At 33.7% G+C, this 15531-nt stretch overlaps 1 protein-coding gene across 1 annotated transcript; it reads right to left on the reverse strand.

Moving 5' to 3' along the window:
- Positions 1–11905: 11905 nt before the first annotated feature.
- On the reverse strand, positions 11906–14944 carry HMGB6 (high-mobility group box 6). Its single transcript, XM_089791345.1, has 9 exons — positions 14726–14944; positions 14271–14353; positions 14090–14147; positions 13858–13971; positions 13680–13737; positions 12680–12724; positions 12510–12584; positions 12381–12425; positions 11906–12295 (listed from the first exon to the last, which is right to left on the reverse strand). Exons 1-9 carry the CDS (start codon positions 14836–14838, stop codon positions 12257–12259), a joined length of 630 nt encoding a protein of 209 aa, XP_089647471.1. The 5' UTR covers positions 14839–14944; the 3' UTR covers positions 11906–12256.
- Between the last annotated feature and the right edge of the window lie 587 nt (positions 14945–15531).

Consider the following 15531-nt stretch of genomic DNA (forward strand, 5'->3'; position numbering starts at 1 on the left):
GTATATTCTATTCATCATTCTTCTTGGGTTGCCAATATTGTGCCAGTGAGGAAGAAGAATGGAGAGATAAGGATTTGTGTAGATTTCAGATATCTAAATCAACCATCAATCAAAGATAATTTTGCTCTTGCTAATATGGATCATCTTTTACAAACTATTGCAGGATCAGAAATTATGTCCATGTTAGATGGATTTTTAGGATATAATTAGATTTGGGTAGATGAAGTAGATCAGTTCAAAATTGCATTTACCACACCATGGGGTACTTTTGCCTACAATAGAATGCCTTTTGGTTTAATTAATGCAGGTGCAACTTTTCAGCGTGGCATGAACTTGGCCTTTCAAGATTTGAAGGATAGAATTGTTGTCATATACCTTGATGATTTGACAATCTTTTCCAAGAAGAGAAAAGATCATATCAGAGATCTAGAAAATGTTTTGCAAAGATGTAAAGATCATGGTATCTCATTGAATCCAAAGAAGTTAGTATTTTGTGTGACAAATGGCAAGTTGCTTGATCATATTATATCTCAAGGAGTAGTGAAGATTGATCCAGATAGAGTTAAAGCTATTCAGTAATTAAGTCTACCATTAAGTAAAACTGGAGTGAAGTCCTTCTTTGTCTAGGTAAATTGCTTGAGGAGATTTGTTCCTAACTTCTCTGAGATAGTTAAATGCATATTTGATATGATGAAAGGCAATAAAAATTTCAAATGGAGTGATGTTGGGAAAAAGGCTTTTGAAGATATTAAAGATGTCATTGACAAAGCCCCTATGCTTGTCCATCCTGACTACACTAAGGAATTCATCATTTACTATTATGCCTCAAAACATACTATGTCAGTTATATTGATGCAAGAAAATAAAGAGAGAATACAAGCTCTAATTGCTTTCATGAGTATAACATTGAAAAATCAAGAATTGAGATATTCACAGATGGGAAAACATGCATATGCAATGGTGAGAGCCCTTAAAAATTTTAGGTTTTATGTGTTGCATTCTCATTCAGTAATATATGTGTCAAATCCTGTAGTAAAAAGTATTCTGATACAACAAGAAGTTGGTTGTAGTAATAAAGGAGCGTGGATAGAAAAAGTCCAAGAATATGATATAAAAATTAAGCCAACTAAACTTGTAAGAGGTAATGCACTTTGTAAAGCCTTGGCAGAGGATCAACAATTCAAAGAAGAAGATACTGCAAAAGTTCTTATGGTAGGTCTTCAGGATCCTTGCTTCTCAAACATTGCTTATTTTTTAATATATGGTGAATACACTAATGGATTAACTACTAAAAAAAGAAGAGACCTAAAAATGAAGGCCTTCAAGTATGTGATTCATGATGATGTCTTGTACAAGAAAGAAATTGATGGAATATTTTTAAGATGTGTAGATAAGGAGCAGCAGGTGAAGTTGTTAAGATCTTTTCATGATGAAGTATGTGGAGGACATTTTTCTAGCACTATTATTGCATTCAAAATTCTAAGACAATGTTATTATTGGCTTGGTATGTTTAAAGATTTATATAAATGGGTTGCTAATTATGAGAAATGCAAGATGTTTACTAGTAAACCTTAGCTTTTTGCCCTATCTCTTATGCTAGTGGTAATTGAAGCTCCTTTTCATCAATGGGGTTTAGATTTTATAGGTCCAATTAATCCTTCTTCCAGTCAATGACATGCATATATGCTTACTACCATAGACTATTTCAGTAAATGGGTTGAAGCAAAGCAAATGAAGAAGACTTCATCGGAGGTAGTATTTGAAAATCTCAAAGAAAATATTCTGATCAAGTTTGGAGTTCCTATAAAATTAATAGTGGATAATGTATCTTATTTCTCTTCCTCAGAAATCATTGAGTTTTTCTATGATAATGGTATTCAAGTTGGACATTCCTCTAATTATTTCCCTCAAGGAAATGGGCAGGCTGAGTCTAGTAATAAGAATCTAATTAATATTTTGAAGAAATTGGTCTCAAACAATTAGAAAGTTTGGCACAAGAAGATTCATGATGCTCTATGGGCCGATAGAACTACACCTATTTCATCTTTTGAATTAGTCCATGGAGTGGAAGCTAATTTTCCATTGCCTCTAGAACTTGTTGCATGTAAATTAAAGACTGTCATTGAAGAAGATGTTTTCAAAGATGCATTAGAAAAGAGAATCATGTATCTCACCAAGCTCCAAGAAGAGAGGGAAGAGATGATTGAAAAAAATATTTAACACCAAGGAAGGGTAAAGAAGTTGTTCAATAAAAGAGAAAGGCCTAGAAAATTCATAGAAGGTGATTTGGTGTTGCTATGGGATAAGAGACATGACCCAAAAGGTATGCATTCAAAATTTTAGTCTTTATGGAAATGGCCATTTCAAATCATACAAGCAAATCAAAATAACTCTTTCAAGTTGGCATACCCCACAAGAGAAACCCTGCCATGTGCTTATAATGGGCAGGATCTGAAGTTATATCAAATGCAAAATTGAAAGCAGGTAACCCCTGCATAGTAGCTAGATAGGTAGGTTTTCCTTCCTTGTAGTTTGTTCTAGCTTAGTTGTTTATTTCCCTAGGTAGTTTTTTGTTGTTTTCCTAGTTTAGTCCTTTCTTTTTGTGTCCAAGTAGTCACCTTTTTGTGCGGAACCAAAGATTGTTGGAGTTCTTTCAAGCATTATCACACTTAAATCCCCAGATAGAGCCAGTTGTTGCCCAAGTTTTAGTTCATATTTTTGCTCTAGGGTTTTGAGTCAAGTCAAGTGTCAATGTCTTGAGTCTAAGTCTAGATTGCCTATAGGATGATCTTTCTTCTCATCATTCCTTTAAGTCAACCTAATTCGAGAATCATATGAGCTAAACATCAGTCAAAAACTAGGTGATTAGGGTTTGGAGGGTTTGTTATGCATTATCCCGATGAGAAGAAAATCTTGATATTCTGCTAATTCATATTTTCTTGTTCCTAATCATGTTGAAGACAAAGATTCATGTTGTGAAGCAGTTCTTCATGAAAGTATTTCTAAAATCTCTAAGAGTTATTAACATCATGGTCAAAGGTTTATATCTAAAGAAGGATACGTTTAAAGAGATCACAGGCATATATAAGTAAATGCAGTAGAGAACATCAACAACTAAGGCTAAAATATTGATATATATATCGTGAGAATAAGTCAAAAGCAAGATCAGTCAAATTCAATATAGAGTGAGCACTCAAAAATGTAGAAATGGCCAAAGTACCAAGTCAAAGGTGGTATGACTCTTTTTGAAATGAAATCGATGGTTAATATTTAATCCATGTGTATATGTTGCAGAGTTGAAAAATTAATTGAATGAAAGAATGTGTGTTATTGGCCAAATGAAAACTCCAAATGCTTACCTATCAAATCCAGTCCCATTCAAATATTAAATGAAAGTTGAATGTCTTCAGCCATCAGATCTTACAAGATCCACATTCGTCACTTTGTCGCTTTCTAAAGTTCCATGAACATTAATTTATGCAATAAAGCATCAATTCAACATGTGTCCTAAGGGACCCATTCTATTCCACAAGGTATAGTCTAGTAATGAAGTGCCACGAAGTGGGGTAATCTAATGTCAAATTCACCAGTCAATAAAGTACTACCACGTCTTCCATGAGGTGTATAGTTGGAAAGTGGACCCATGTCGTGAAACAAAGATACTTGACATCATTTTATTACTATTGTCGTTGGATTAAAAGGAAGATCTATGTCTATCGCCATCTTGCTTTGTAAAATTGCAAGGAAAATAATCTATGCTACATAACAATGGAAAGACACATACTCAATGGACCCACGAAAGATATTATAAAGGAAAAGACAAAGGAAGCTTGTAATAAGTTAATCTTGACCGTTGGTTTGAGATCAACGATGGGAATTCAAAGTTCCGGTGACCATTAGAACATGAAATATTATAGTTGGCAAAAAATAGCAGAATATGAAGAACTGAAGGTTCCTGTAGGATTTGTGAATTTGCATGAAGATGAAAGGTCATGGAGTGTTTTCAAGAATACCATGGATTCAAAATTGTCAGTAGAAGATACCACGTGCTCATATCATGATGCATATTGGATAATTTCATATTGTATTCTCAATTTATTTTCTATTATATGATTGTTGCTCTACCAAAATTAAGAAATGATAGAGAACTATAAATGTAATCTCATTTGATAACACAAAGATCGACAAACTTGACGGTGAATTGGTCTATAATTCCATTTACCCTATTTGCTTGTCATGCTTTTTTGCCCATGGATAGATTAGTTCTGCATTAAGAGTTGTAGGACAATTATATGTGATCCTGTGATAATCAGGTGGATTCCTTTCATTTTGATATTTGTAGTAGAAGTGATTCCATTTACTTTCTTCATATATGATTCTTCTTCCTCTCTTATTCATTTCATATTATGCTAGATAGTTTCATTGGGAATTGAAAGATAGATGTGTGTGAATCTATTAATAACTTGCTGAATTCCATTTTAGTCAAGCCTAGTAGTCAAAGCAATTCCATTTTCCCCTCGTGTATTTCTTCTTCTCTTCCTCTTTTGCATTTAGATGGTTAACTCTACATTTAGAATAGAAGTAAGAGTCAAAAATCTCAAGATATTCTATTACAGTCATTCCATTGGGTGTGATAGGTTGTCCAAATCTATTTTGCTTGAATTGTTTGTGCCTACAAACAATTTGGTTATCCTTTACTGCTCTCAAGTTAAGAGATTATAATGTCAAAACTTCTAATCTCGTAAAAGCATATTCATTGCAAATCATAGGGAGTTGTACCTAGTCAATTCAGAGAGCAGTGATAGAATACATACATTGACCCATTTATTGTTAAACATCCTTTGTCTCTCCAAGCATTAGGTATCAAAGAGTCAAGATTATAAAATCTAATAGGAGAACAAATTGTTAATCAACATAGGTATAGGTAAAATTGAGTCCATGTATACCTAGAGTTCTATAATTTTCATAGTCATAAAATATAGGTTTTGAGGTCTCAAATTATAAATGATTTCAAGTTTCAAGAATTTTTTGATAAGTTACTCCATATCTAAAGTTTTGTCCTCTACTAGCCCTCAAGTTGGATATATCATCCTTATTTCCCTTTAGCACTTACTTTCATAAATCATATTCTCCTTTGAATATCATTTACAATTCCTTCTCTTATAGAAAGGAAGACCAATCCAAAACCCTACATTACAAAGATTGTGAGTTGGCAACCTATAATGTGTTAATTAGATTTCTCGTGTTACAATTTTTTGGATCTTCCTATATGAACATATAATTTGGTGAGTGATTATTCTAGCATTGGTATATGTTACAAGTTTACAATAAAGTAATATAGTAATAATGACACTCTCATTCACTTATTTTACTATGGCTAGGGTTTTGTCATAGAAGAATATCATTATTTCTCATCACTTTGGGCATGATTGTATTGGTCATTTATAGGTGGCCATAGTTGGAAGGTGAAGTGGATACTATATTGATTGTCAATTTATTATCTTGGGTACAAATATGTAGTTTCATTCTACGCAAAAGGGAAGATCCTCATGCCTCTCATTAGAAGGATCTTACCTTTTGTGTAAAATGCAACAAAATTATTTTGAAAGTTTCAAGCATGGAGGGCCCTCAGTTGGGTGTTGGAACAAAGGCCTTGGACCTCATAATGAAGTCGGGTTGGATCCTTTACTGTCTAGGGAGAAAAGTGCCTTAGCAAGGTGTAGAAAGGATCAGATGATTGATGGATGGGGGGATGTATACATGAAACCCAAGAGAGTGTTCTCATATAGGTCACGGGTTTCTTCTTATCCCAACATTCAGGGTGGCCTTGAAGGTGATATTTCTTTCTCATTTGGTAATACAAAGAGGAGAGGTGGCAATAATGGTTATGGTCTTCATATTTTTCATGGAGCCCAAACAGGAAGCAGACAGTTAGGTTTTGTCTTGGGAAAATATAATCTTCTACCACTTGAGAGAAAGCTTGTTATTTGTCTATATGATGAAGTTAGAAGAGATGTGGCAAAAAATAAAGAATATTTTTCCAAGTTGGACTAATTGGGTTTTTGACCAAGTCTTGGTGGGTTTTTCAAATGGATATCAAAGCTCTGGAAGCTATTTTTGGAAGGGGATGTTTATATTTGCAAAGGTTAATGTGTTTCTTTGTCCTTGTCTTTGATAATTCTCAAGACATAAAGACAATCTTGTGTAATAATCAATGATGCTAGGAGGATAAATACATGTTTCTACTAATAACATGGTATCCAACTTTTAATCTAACCTTTTAATCCTTTTATAAGCTTCCTTTATGGGTAAGACTTCCTAACCTTTTGTTGTAATAGTGGTTTGAGTCATATTTTGAGGCTATAGGTAGCACTTTAGCTAAATTGTTTGGGGTGGATGAGGGATCCATGAATTTATTCCACACTACATATCCTTGCATTCTTGTTGAGATGGACATGAAAAAGATGTTGGTAAATATTTGCTTGAAATCTACAAATGGCACTTGGATTCAACGAGTGGACTATGAAGGAATGATTTTCAATTGTAGGCATTATTTTCAAACTAGTCATATGGCTCTAAACTATTCCAAAAGGGAACTCCAAGAATCAACAACGGGGTAGAGGGAGGACCATCCTCTAGTTTACAGTGTTGATAAAGTTGATACAGTGTCTACCGAGACTACAAACCACAAAGGGGCAGAAAATAGTTTGGAAGACACATACCTTGTTGCCTCTGAGGCCTTAGTAGGAACTAAGGATTTTTTAGTTAGTAGTGTTGATAAAGGCATGAGAGAAACTAATGACACCAATTAGGTTATCATGTAGAGTTCATCCATTGGCAATCACCTCTTTCCATCTTTTGAGATTATAGGAGGGAATTTGTCTCTAAAGAACAATAATGGGTGATTGTTGCAACAATAGTAATGATCAGGAAGTGCTTAATGAGGTATGGCAATGGGAGACTATAAAGTTGGAAGAAGGATGGTAATTGGTGAAGGGGAAGATGGATAAGAAGACTATAAAGGAAGGTAACTTTGATATGACCTTGCACACCCAAACAAAAGGAAAGCAAAATCAAGGACTTAATGTTTGAATTGTTATTATTAATAAATCAATATAAAATCAAGAAAAAATATTAGCATTTAATCATTAAATTAATAGATAAAAGTAAATTGTTTATATTTTGATAATTAAAATAAATCTTAAAATTTGACAAATAGATAATTACTTACATTAATAATTAAATATTTATATTTTAATTAGTAAAAAAAAAATTAATGTGTAATCATAATATTTCTTTATAAAATTAATATTCATTATTAATTATTAAATGAAATATGATTTTAGATAAAGAATAAATCTTAAATTTTGAAAAATGAATATATAAATAAAATATAAGATATGGATATTTTAATAATTTAATGATTTAAAAAGAAAAACTTAAAATTTGATAAATAAAAAAATTAATAATATAAAAATTATTTAAGTAAAATAATATTTATATTTAAATGATTAGAAATAAATCTTAAAATTTAGAAAACATATATATAGAAAACTTCCAATTAAAGCAATATATTTATTAATTATATAGCCACATTTATTAGTAATATATAAAAAACAATTTAAGAAAAACCAAAAAATAAGTTTTATATTTTAATAAGTAATAATCAATTTTTAAATTTAGAATATAAATAGTAATATTTTTAATATAAATAATACCATTGTTCATTAAAAAACTCAAAATAATAAGAAATAAATTTGCAAATAAAGCAGTATAATGGGAAAGAAAGCACTATGTATATAAAGCAGTATAATGGGAAAGAAAGCACTATGTAAGATTTAAAAACACTTCTAATAGTATGAAGATGGCTACAAATTTATCCTGGGAAAGAAAGCACTATGTAAGATTTAAAAACACTTCTAAAAGTAGTATGAAATGGCTACAAATTTATCCTGCATGGCCATGCACACCATTTCAGCCATAGCAGAATAAGAGTTCCAAATACCTTGAGAACTTCAGTTTTGTACCAGTTCAGTTCTGTAGCCTTGATATTGAAAAAGCAGTGAGGTTCTTCCATGATGAACGTGGTGCATGGGCAAGAGGATGATCCTCTTACAGTGTTGAATAGTTTCAAAGCAGCCCTGGCCGTAAACTTTTCAGATTTGCCAAAAGAAACCAAAATTGAGATTGAAAAAGAAGTGAAACGGTTGAAGCCTCGTTGTCCAAATTGTCTATCAAAGCATTGCAGATACAGATATCTTAACAACAAAAATCGCTCAAAATCCATACAGCCCAGGTTCCAATGTCGTTCCTGCCATTCCCAATTCACTCTGGGCGGAAAGAAGTACAATTCTGAACTCTTTTCTGGCTCTTCTCTTCAACAGAATGCCCACAGTATGAGAAAAAGGGAAGGAAAGGTGAATGAATCTTTTGTTCAAGCTACAAAAGAACCAGTTTTTGAAAACATCCATGGAATAAAACAGAAAAATGATCAAGGTCTTCAGGTACATGAAGATAACAAGTTTAATGCAGAGATTGCAGACAGTCTTTATCATCAAGCAAATAATTTCTATACACCTCTTGATCAAGACAATATCTTTATGTCCAACATAGCTTGCGCCCAAATGGGTACTACAAATCTGCAAAGCCCTTCTGAGCAGGTATTTGTAAATGGGGATGGTGATTATGAAAATCAGTTGTCAATTGCTAATGAAATCATGAGAAGAAATCAGTTGTCAATTGCTAATGAAATGATGGGAAGAAATCAGTTGTCAATTGCTAATGAAATGATGGGAAGAAATCAATTCTTTGAAGGGGCATCATATAGCATTGGCATGGCTGATCAAAGGTCGTAGAGTAATTCGTATAGTTCACTTCCATGGAACACTCAGATTCCAAGTCTGGGGAAGAGTTGTATGCATAATTGTTTGGGGTGCAGTTGTTTACGTCCTATTTTGGAAATGCCAATTGCATCAGAAATGGTTGGATGGCATGGCGATGGACAAGAGCTTTCAAATACAAATGGTTTCACATCTTAAAGAGAATCCTCTATTTTATATGAAAGGTATAATGGTTCCCTTCCCGAATCATTATGATTTAATCGTGTTATATGTGTATATTTTATACATTAACATTTGAAGTATGTTCAAAATCCTACTATTATATGATTCAGTTAGTTTAGACTTCTGATTTTGTTCCATGATATGCAATCATAAAGAAAGAGAATGTATGTTTCTTCTTTGCAAAGAAAAAATGTTACTTTGATTATTAATCAAATACAAATACGGAGACGGGCATGTTCCTTCTGTACAAATGAAATATGATTGTATTTTAACAGTGTTACCGCCCATTCAAATGCATTTCTTAGAAGACTCTAAATTCATGATAATTATTATGTTTGTGGGAATGATTACTCATTTTTACTCAAAGATATATTAAATAATTTAGGATTGCAATATATATGTACAATGAAGAACAGTATTTCTTAGTGTATTGGAAGACCATTTATGAGCCGAATTTATATATTACTTACAATACATATCATGTGAGAATTCTTAAACTAATATATAGATGTGCAAAGTTCACATATTAATTATGGTAGCACATAGCGTATTCATGTAAGAGAGTATATATATATATAGTTCACACAAGTTCCAAATGATGATGAATAGACAGAATTATGGTATATCAGAAGACTTCCAATGTCAAAGTAGAATTGATAATAAGTTTTGAGTTATAAAGGGCAAGTTGAAGAGATTTCTGATTTGAACACAAGAACATGAGCGTCACAAGAAAGTGCGTTGCAATAAATAAATCATTGAAAGTTCGTAGTTGCATCAGAAAAGATTTGTTTACTTCTGAAGCTTACATGCCGTGTTGTGTGCCACCTGTGTAGGTGGAGGTGCCTCTTTCTCATCCTTTGAGCATAAGCCACAACAGCAAAAGAGGAAAAGTCAGTTGACGTTGAAGGAAGGGCTGCAGATAGGATTGTTATCAAAGGCACGTTTAATGTTGTTGGAATAGTATGTTTATATTTTCACTTTTACCTTTATACATTTAAATGATGTTTTGTATTCAGATGTGTTATAGTCATTATTATATACTAATTTTCTAATATGCTTTCCAAAACGAAATATTTCTACGTGCTGCGAGATGGGAAACTTCAATAATTGAAAAGAGGGTTCTCTGTACGTTATGATGCAAGAGTTGTTTGGGAATTTATTATTATTATATGATGATGGACACATTTTACAATATTTGATTTATAATATATAAATTAGTATGTAAAAAACTAAGATTATAACAGTAAATTTGAAGGATATTATGGTAGGTATTATTAGTGTAGGTGAATATTAAGATTCTATTTTCTAATGTTCTCAACACAAGGTATTTCTACATGTTGCAGGAAGAAAATATTAACCAAGAATCATAATTGAAAATAGGCTTATTGTACATTATAATGGCAATTTATTTGGGTAAAATCAATATGTAAATTGAGATTAAATTTGAAGGGAGGTTATGGTAGTCATTATTGGCACACTTATTTCATACACATTTACTTAGATCATTAGTTGTACATTATTTAGTAATGCTACATGCATTTAAATTTATTTGGTGTTAAGTTAGTTCAAGATTGTTGACTTACCCCATCACATCCCAACTATATACTTAAGCATTTGCACAGGATTGACTAGTGAAATATCTTATTTTATTTCTTTTCTTTGCTTTTGTGGAGGTTGTGTTGATCTACAAGTCAAGTTCCTCAATGCATCAACATGGTATTAGATGCTTCTAACCCTAAAACAAGTCTTTCTTGCAACTAAGTTTTCACCAAATGTTTGAGGTCAAATTATTTTCACATTTAGAGTTTCATTTTGTGTGACAACTTAATATGCCAAAATGATTTGATTTAAATTTTCAATGCTTTTTGGGAATACCACTTGATTTGGTGGATCAATTTCTTGTTGAGGTTCATTGGAAGTAGCATTAATGTTTCAAGTCAACCTATTTGCCCTAAATGTAGTATTAGGCCCAATTTCTTTGTAGTTTACAAGCCTCTATTAGTTTATTATGTCATCTCTTTTCATCAAAGTACAATTTCAAGAGTGCATTGTTCTATTGTAAATCTAAGGGCTTGGAGTGTTTCAGTTTTATTTCGGATATAACTAAACAAATAGCTGATCTATAAATCTCCAGATAATTACTTCAATTATAACTAAACAGAGAGCTGATCTATAAATCTCCAGATAATTACGCAACATGACGTACTGACCCTAGTCTATGAGCCTTGAAGACAAGAAGGTAAATGATCTGCGCCAATATTTTCAGTTCCTGTTGAAGGAACTGAGCATAACTAGATAGAAAAATCATCTTCAGCTTTTAGCATACAGTTGATCCACTTGTATGAAGGACATCGATGTCTGCTCAAAACTCAAATTGTGGAAGACCAGGTCAATAACAAACTGAAACAAGTGCACAAGTAGCACTAGATCCAACTCATCATATACATCTTCCAAATACCCAAAGATAATAAGCATCCAAATCATCAAATATAACATTCAGACAAACTCAGGTCATGTCATGAAGAAAATGTCATGCCTTCCTGCCAATTTTAGTATGAGGCCCATTTGTAAAATAAACAAGGAAAACCCCTACAAAAACATGACTACCGTTATTGGTTCATTACTTAGTTGAGTCATTCGCCTTAAGTTGTACGCATTACAATTTTATTCTCAAACAAGCCAAAAGGAGCTAAATCCATCCACCTAGATCATTTAGTATTTCCACAATACTGTTGGAACAATATGGTGTCAGCAATTATTAGCAAGACACAACATGGCATTGAAGCTAGTGATTCACATGAATGCCAAAAAAGGAATATTAAAGATGCGAATTGTAGCAACTATTAAGCATAAGGTAAACTCACCTCTATTGATTCATTTAAAGGCAGAGTCATTCACATTGAGTTCTGAACTCTTTAGCTCAAGACAAAACATGGCATAATACAATGATGACCGAGTGAATGAAAGCAAGCTAACTAAATCTGGTTTCCTCAATTCCACATGCAACAGGAAGATTCCATTGCATGCAAATCATGCAATGGTATCATACACAGGACCTGTGCTACCACCCCCCAGTTTGATCCACTCAGAGAGATTACCACTCCATACAAGTATGGTACAAAAAGAAAGCAATGTAGCACCCACATCACTTTATTGTCCAATAACTCAGTAATATGAAATTTGAGTTATCACATTCATTCTTCCTCTGCTTCAGATCCATTTGCCTCAGCATCCTGCAACACAATCATGTCAGCAATCTTATAATGTTGAAAAACCACAAATAAAATGATCAATGCACAGCCAAATAAGTAGACTCACCATCTCCTGATCATTAGCTTCCTCTGTCGCTACACCATCCTTATCCTGCAAATTGTATGCGAAAAGTTTTAGTAAAGGTTTCACGTCTAAAACATGAATCAGGCCAATCCAACTTCTGAGTTACAATACCTGTTGGTACTTAGCCATGGCCTTCTCATACTCTGCCTTCAATTCAGCAGCTTTCTCAGTATATTTCTTCTTCTCCTAAAACCAACCAAAAAAAAGTTAACATCAGTCTCTTGCAGAGCTAACAACAGAATTACACATTTTACCAACAATGTGCCAGCCTAGATACAAACCTCTTCTGACAGGGATTTCCATTTCTCACCACCATCTTTAGCAACCTGCAGGTGTACAAACACGGCACATATGAGAAACAACCTGATGCTAGATATTATTCAATTTGAGCGTTCAAATTGCAATATGAACAGGTATTAAGGACCCCCAAAGCATGAATCATTTACAGACATAGCAGACAATTAATAAACGAGACGAAATAGAGCTTTAAGAGCAATTGCAGGTAGGCATAATTCAAGCTATGGAGACAACTCGTATAAAGCAATTGGCATGCCTACCAAGCAGAACAGACACTTATACCTTGCGCATGTCAGCATGGCACAAATACCCTTAAAAATAGGGTAATTCAAACAACAGTCACAAACATTAGCTCACCAGACAATGCAATGTAGAACTTCTTCCGCGCAAATATGGTGGACAACAAATACAATACCTTATCATCTAATAATAATTTGAAAGAACAAACAAAAATGTTAAAGAACGGATACACTTCCATACAGCTAATATGTGTAAGAGCAATGTCCATACCTTGTACACAATCACTGTTCATGGAGAAATTTTACCAATAGTTTGATTATTCTATTAAACTGTACTCAGATGTTTCAGATAATACAATTAAGTAAACGTAACAATTTAGTGCACGATATACGTGTCATAAACCACCTGTTATAGAAATGTATGGATCCATGGGCCAGATTTATATGGAAAAAACTCAAGTAGCAAACAAAAAAATACACATTGATAATCACAGAAAACACAAGCAACAAATACCAATCGACGCAAATGGTCCACTCGGGAAAGCCATTTCAGAAAACTATGAAAACATGACATTTCAAACGGCCTAAAAAAACCTACACCCGTGAAGGAGACAAGAATGCAGAGCACAAAGGCATTAAAACATCCTGGTGCATTTAGTATTACAACGAAGAAATAAACAAAAGCACAGCATAGAATAACCCAAGCACACAATAGAAATCAATTCAAATGTGTTAGATTTTGTACCTGGGCAATACCCTTGGCTTCGGGGTTGGCCTCTTTATAGCTCTTCCTGAACTCCTCCCTGTCATTAAACCAGTGTCAACAGGCAGACAGGGCAACTGTATGTTTTTCATCAATCAAATAAAACAAAACAAAACAAAAAAACCTAGATATACACAAACGAGGGGAAGATAGGCAGTACATGAATAAGAAGAAAGCGGTCTGTGGTCTTTTGGGCAAATTTGGATCCTTCACCTTCTTCTCCTTCTTGGGCTTTTTCGTCTTGGCGATTGGGGTCTTCCTCTTTGACCTCTTCCTGCCAAAACAATATTCACAAAACCAAAATCAATGAAAGCCTCCATTGAAATGCATCAAGCCATAAGACCGTACGAGTATAGCAATTAAAGAGTCAAAACGAGAAGTTCAAGCAGTACTCTTCAGCTGGTTTCTTAGCCTCTGCACGCTTTGGCTCTTGTGGTGCCTTTGGGGCTTCTGCATCAACATACATCACAAGTCAAAACCCTCATTAGTTGCATGTAACACACTAACAGTCTATATGAATGAAACCATAAAAGTGAATAAATATTGTTTACAAGCAATCCAAAAAGCACAAACCAAAATTAGTCCAGATTTTCCCATCCTGCTGGCAATCATGCATATCAGCAGTTGCTACAGGGATATCCTTCTTGCAGGCCTCACTGCAAAAAAAATAAAAAACATTATTCAAAACGATCGAATCAGCATCTTCCTACAAGTAGAACAACAGATGTGACAGAAATGTGCCTTTAGATGGAATGCATCATCTATAGGCCTAAAATACTAGGCAAGACCATTATTCAGATACACAGGCATTGATCAAATACAAAAGATCCCGTCCTCAAAAAAAATCATTGAACTCCATATGTTAAAACAAACCCAACAAACCAAACACTTGAATTATCGTTAACTAAACAAACACATTACCCAAAACAAAGCCAAATCCAACAGCAAAGCATTATCTTAGAGACAACCCGATCATTTAAATTACAGAGAGAAAATTAAAACCCCACAAAACTTCTATGAAATCCTACCATTTGGTAAAGGCGCTGCCATCTCTAGCTCGTTTCAGAGAGGACAGATCAACATCTACCCTTTTCCTTGCCTTGGGATTGTTGGCCTTCGAAGAAGATGCAGAGGTTGCCATTGCTGTATGTTCAAAGCTAAGGTTGAACTGAAGGATGCAACAGAGAAGAGGACGACACAATAAAAACTGGGCTTCTTCAAACGCACAGATAGTAGTTATGAATATAGAGATGGTTTATATCCCGCCCAAACGTATCGCGTATTTCAAATTTTCATATGTGCGCCATAAATCTCTCTGATTGTTGTCAAATTTCGAATTTGCCGGGAGAAATGAGGTATGCGTTTGGTGATCCATTGCTTTTCAAATCGTGGCCGTCGATAAGCAGAAAGTAACTGACGGCGTGGATTGATTGATCGGGAGGCAGCGCCGGGAGGTGGAAGAGGTCGTCCTGTGGACTAGGCCGGTTATTTATCTATTTATATTAGGTAGGAGAATGAATGCAAGAGGAAGGTTACATGGTGCTTTTAGTTCGAATATTCTATAAAATATTTGTGCTTTGTTGTTTCCCTGAATTTTATTTGTGTGAATAAAAAAACTAAAATTAAAATTTAGATGGAGAGAAATATACGGTCATTAGATATGTTTTTATTTGACATTAGATGTATAGTTTCAACTCAGTTTTTTATATTTTTTCATTTTTAATTCTCAAGTTTTGACAATTTGTAGCTATGTTGTCAAAATTTAATCAATAGACATGGATAAGCAATCACATAGGACTATGGTCAAAGAGTTAATGAGCATGGTCTAGAGTAT

This window comes from Cupressus sempervirens, chromosome 7 (genome assembly GCF_028749045.1).
Source record: "Cupressus sempervirens isolate cs-2001-9-10 chromosome 7, ASM2874904v1, whole genome shotgun sequence".
In the NCBI taxonomy this organism is placed as follows: Eukaryota; Viridiplantae; Streptophyta; class Pinopsida; order Cupressales; family Cupressaceae; genus Cupressus; species Cupressus sempervirens.

What these genes read in the sequence shown, in the direction of transcription:
- HMGB6 (XM_089791345.1), bottom strand. Translation starts at nt 14,838, where the DNA reads ATGGCAACCTCTGCATCTTCTTCGAAGGCCAACAATCCCAAGGCAAGG. An exon ending in GAAAATCTGGACTAATTTTG is followed by an intron (nt 14,148 to 14,270) that starts GTTTGTGCTTTT and finishes ATGTTGATGCAG; the next exon opens with AAGCCCCAAAGGCACCACAA. An exon ending in GGAAATCCCTGTCAGAAGAG is followed by an intron (nt 12,585 to 12,679) that starts GTTTGTATCTAG and finishes GGTTGGTTTTAG; the next exon opens with GAGAAGAAGAAATATACTGA.